The 4,597-nt window shown below is 35.7% G+C and overlaps 1 protein-coding gene across 1 annotated transcript in view; it reads left to right on the top strand.

Moving 5' to 3' along the window:
- Positions 1-4,575, top strand: part of LOC104738143 (membrane protein of ER body 2) — a 12,573-nt gene extending 7,998 nt beyond the window's left edge. Inside the window, exons 7-15 of the mRNA XM_010458367.2 lie at positions 176-229; positions 401-602; positions 724-785; positions 885-1,286; positions 3,282-3,617; positions 3,750-3,782; positions 3,870-3,956; positions 4,359-4,414; positions 4,488-4,575. Of these exons, the coding sequence (XP_010456669.2) occupies positions 176-229; positions 401-602; positions 724-785; positions 885-1,286; positions 3,282-3,617; positions 3,750-3,782; positions 3,870-3,956; positions 4,359-4,414; positions 4,488-4,575 (1,320 nt within the window). The remainder of the gene's footprint in view (positions 1-175; positions 230-400; positions 603-723; positions 786-884; positions 1,287-3,281; positions 3,618-3,749; positions 3,783-3,869; positions 3,957-4,358; positions 4,415-4,487) is intronic.

Here is a 4,597-nt window from a genome sequence, read left to right as displayed (position 1 = left end):
GATGATGTTCAAGAAGATAAAGAGGAGGGAATTATCTTCTCATGCTTGGCTTGTCTTAAGTACTTCATCCGGTTAGGTATATCAAACTTTTTCTAAACCGTTAAATCACCTTTTTCCGGCCGGGTTTGCATGGTTTTATAAATTTGATGAGCCATGCTTTTTAATCCAATTTCAGGAACAAGGTTCTTACAATTTGTTTATATCAGGGCAAAACCGGTTGAGGAACCAGGTATGTTATCCCTGAATCGAGACAAAATTATTAAGTTCGTCCTCTCACCTAAACCGGACTAGACAAATTGATTCCAAACTGGGGAAAATCAAGAACGGTTTTGATGAAAAAACATTAGTCAAATTTGTATATGATTGATACTATACAACTATATTTATCTTCTATACTAAGAAAATTTGCAAATTATATGCAGTTAAAGTAAATTTAGAGATCAGAAATAGTATTAACACAACACAATCACTGCCACAAATTCAACCGGACGGAGAAAGATTTGCCATTGAGGTTTTGAAGAGCACCGTCTACGGCGGTCTCACGGAGACCATCACCAGCCTCGGCGTTGTATCCTCAGCCGCTGCCTCTGGTTCCTCCACCGGTAAGTCACCATTCTTTGTTTTTTCTTTTTAATTAATTAGCAAATAAATGCAAGATTAGTTTATCATGAGACTATTTCTGTTTATAACAACAAATAATGATTTAAAGTTCTACTGTTTCAGTGAATATACTGGCTCTTGCTATCGCAAATTTGGCTGGTGGACTCATCGTCCTAGCTCAAAACGTAATTAATTACTCGTACCCCTTTGTAAACCTTTTCTTGGCTATATATTTTTCTTCTTTGATTTCTTGATATATTCGATTTTTTTTTTTTTTCTTGTAGCTTCAAGATATAAGAAACAGTTCAGATCAAGAGATAGATCGGTACAAGGAATTGTTAGGGAGACGTGATAATTTCCGGATACATATCTTAGTAGCGGTCATGTCTTACATTTTCTTCGGCCTAATTCCACCATTAGTTTATGCATTCTCCTTCTACGAAACCGGAATCAAGAACTACAAGCTCATCTCGGTTTTCTCGGTTTCTCTGGTTTGCGTCATTTTGCTCGGTTTAATCAAGGTCTATGTCCGAAAACCGCCAAACTCACGTGAATCGATTAAAGCTTATCTCAAATCTGCGGTTTATTATACGTCTATTGTGGTTGCCTCTTCTGGAATTTCATACGTTGTCGGAGATATCATGGGAGAGTATATCGGGAAGCTCACTTGGATTAGTTTAGACCAGGTTAATATAACTTCACCACTTGATGGAATTAAACAGGAAGAGTACCGGTTTACTTCCTTTTAATGTAGTGAAAAGGTGAGACTAAGAACCGGTCAGACCACTATCGTATATTTTTGTTCTAATCACTTCCTAAGTCTCTTTTCCTTTCTTTTGGTACATGCAAAGTGAACATTTTTTTTGGTAGGAGAAACGAGACAAATGTATGTCTCTCCATATATGCAAAGTGAACTTTGTAAAGAGTTAAATGTTAAAAGTTAAAACCAATTAAGTAATGCTTTATTGGATGGAATAAAGGTGCTTTGAGTTTTTTTTTTTGATATTGGATTATCTCTTTGAGTTTAGTTACTATGTGTAACCGAGTGATTTGACAAGTTATATTGTTAGCAATATTGAATAGTATAAAAATCATTGACCTGCCGGTTTCAACTTCCCCCTTAATAGATAGTTGTAATTGTAAACCATATAGCACAACTTTAAAATACTTGTTTGCAAACCAGTTTTAGTTACTTAAAAACTTTTGGTTCCATTAAAAACTTTGGTTAACAACTGGATTCCGAACCACATACACACACAGTCCACAACTCCACAAATATCATGTCAGTAATAAAGAACGATTACACTCCCAATATTTACTCAAAAACAAATACTCCAATTGAATGCTAAAGACTAAAGATATAAATGTACTACAAATGTTTTGGGTAATTTGATGTGACGACAAATAATAAAAAGAAAGAAAAAAGTATTGTTACGCTGACGTGATAAAGGAACTACTTGTGCCCGAAGTTTTCACGCTCTCTCTATTTTTTTCTCTCTCACACACACATTGACACACTCTCTCTTCTTCTTCTTCTTCTCTCTACACTGTCTCCTCTTCTTTCTCCTCTCTGTCGTCTCTTCCCAAAAAAAAACACTTTTTTTTTTGTTTCCCCTTCTTCTTCTTCTTCTTCTTCTTCTTCTTCTTCTTCTTCTTCTGGGTTTTGATAACAGAGAGAGTCACTCTGAAAGGTAAAGTATATCATCATCCTTCCTTCATCACTTCCATTGTTTCTTCTCAAAAAGTTGATTTTTTTTTCCATGGTTACATTTTTTTTCCTTATTTCTCCGCTTGAATTAGAGAAATGTGTTCTGATTCTTCTTATTGTTAAAAAAAATCTGAACTTTTCTCGTTTCTCTTAAGAAAAAATTGAACCTTTTTTTTTTGGGTAAGCTAATAATCACTCTACCAAGTTATCAAATTTGTTTAGTTATTTACACTTTCTCGGCTTTATGATAGGGTTTTATTCATCTTCTTCGTTCTGATCCACACTTATCCTTCTTCTGTCAGATTTTTGTTTCCTGGGTTTTGTCGGAGAGAAATCAGTCGGCGAACTTACGGTACTCTCTCTCTCTCTCACTCTCTTTGGCTCTTTGTGTGTTGCTGCTGCTGGGTTTAAACTCTGTTTTTTTCTCAATATCGAAACTTGATCAGGAATTGAATTGATTGACAACTAAACCCTAAGAATTGGTTTGTCGTAGGTTGGATGGAATAAAGTCTCTGTTTTGCAAATACCCAATTTTTTTTAAACCCTGTCTTCTTCAATATCTTTGCAGTGTTGGTTTTAAGAAGCCAATGCGTTTCCAGATTTGGCCTGTTACATTTTCATGTTATGTGCAAGATTGTGTGTACATGTGTTTACGTTTAGTAAAAGTGTAGAACAAGTATTAGATTGATATTGATATTCACAACTTAAATCGGTGAATGCCTTCCGCAGTGAAGAAAAAGTTTTTAACTTTTGATGCAGCAGTCTTTCTTGTAGGTTCTTTATAGTAAGTCGTTCAATGATGATCTAAAAACCATTATTTAGCCATCTTTCATACATTCCCATTCGATAGCTGTGTCACTGATTACATTAATGTTCCTTGTAATCAATGATTTCCATGTTTAGCTTCCACTGTAATCCTGATTTTAATTCAAAAGTTATTCAGTTTCATGTTGTTTCTGTCTTCGCATTTCAGATGAGTAGCAGGCGATCAGTGAAGAGATCATTGATTCTATCTGACGATGAAGATGAAGATATCTTTTACAGCTTCAAGGTTCTTCTTCCTAACGGTACTAGTGTGAAACTCACACTTAGTAACCCAGATCCTAAGATGTCTATGCAAAACTTTGTCAACCTGGTGAAGAAGGAGTACGATAATGCTAGGAAAGACTGTGTTTTGCTGTCTAAGAGGACGAGGGTTGATTGGAACTCAGGCGGAAAGTTTTCTCTTGAGTCAAATGGCGAGAAGATGAATGGCGTTGTTCGTTTTGCTGCCTTTAAGCCGAACTTGTGCCATATAATACGCCTTAATGTGAGTTCTTCTCTTTTCGTTCCAGTCTTTTACATAATGATTTCAATTTTGTTTTGCACTGAGATATGTGCTTGACTATTTTCCACTTCTTATTTCTGATATTTTTTGACTCAATTTCTATCTCTGGATCAGGACGGTTCTGGTATAGCTTCCACCATGTATGAGGTCAGTATTACTATTCTGAAACATATATGCTTTCTATCTCATTGTCTACTTAGGTTGGTCTGTGATGGTTCACACTTGTTTTTGCAGAACTTGTGGGACTTGACACCTGATACTGATCTGCTTAAAGAACTACCTGAAAATTATAGCTTTGAGACAGCTCTCGCGGATCTGATAGTAAGTGTTTTAGTAAAATTACCTAAATGGAAAAGTGTTTCGTGTTGGTTCAAAGTGGATATTGTGCGTTGTTGTAAACCGATGCACATTACTTTATCCTTATTGTGTAGACTGGCACACATTGTTTGACTTCGATTTTTGTTCTTTTGGATGTGGTCTAGCTCTTTGGATAGTGCCCAAAGAAACAAAAAATATAATTATTTCCTCCGCTTCGCGTTTGCAACCAAAAGTTTTTAGGGATTCACATTGTGTTTCCAAATAATTCACTTACTCTCACTCAATTAGTCACATGGTTTTGACATTAATTCTCTGGATCTGTTGATAAGATTGGGGTTTGTATCTGTTAAGTTTCTCCTTTATTTCGGATATGGAATCCTAATTTTTCTGTTGCTAAATTAACAGGACAATTCCTTGCAAGCTGTGTGGCCTTATCGTGAAGGAGCTCGGAAACTGATTAGGTATGTTCTTATATTAGGAAGTTAGATGACAACCATTGAGTGTAATCCTTCAACTCATGTGATTATTTTCCAGTGTGGATATTTCTGCTGACCGGATTACAGTCTTTGATACCGGGAAAGGAATGGACAGTAGTGAGGAAAATTCTATTGACAAATGGTGAGATTGTTTCTTCAATTATATTC

Source organism: Camelina sativa, chromosome 13, assembly GCF_000633955.1.
Source record: "Camelina sativa cultivar DH55 chromosome 13, Cs, whole genome shotgun sequence".
NCBI classification, from domain to species: domain Eukaryota; kingdom Viridiplantae; phylum Streptophyta; class Magnoliopsida; order Brassicales; family Brassicaceae; genus Camelina; species Camelina sativa.
The sequence above is the reverse complement of the archived record's forward strand: the minus strand, read 5'-3'. Positions and strand labels throughout refer to the sequence as shown.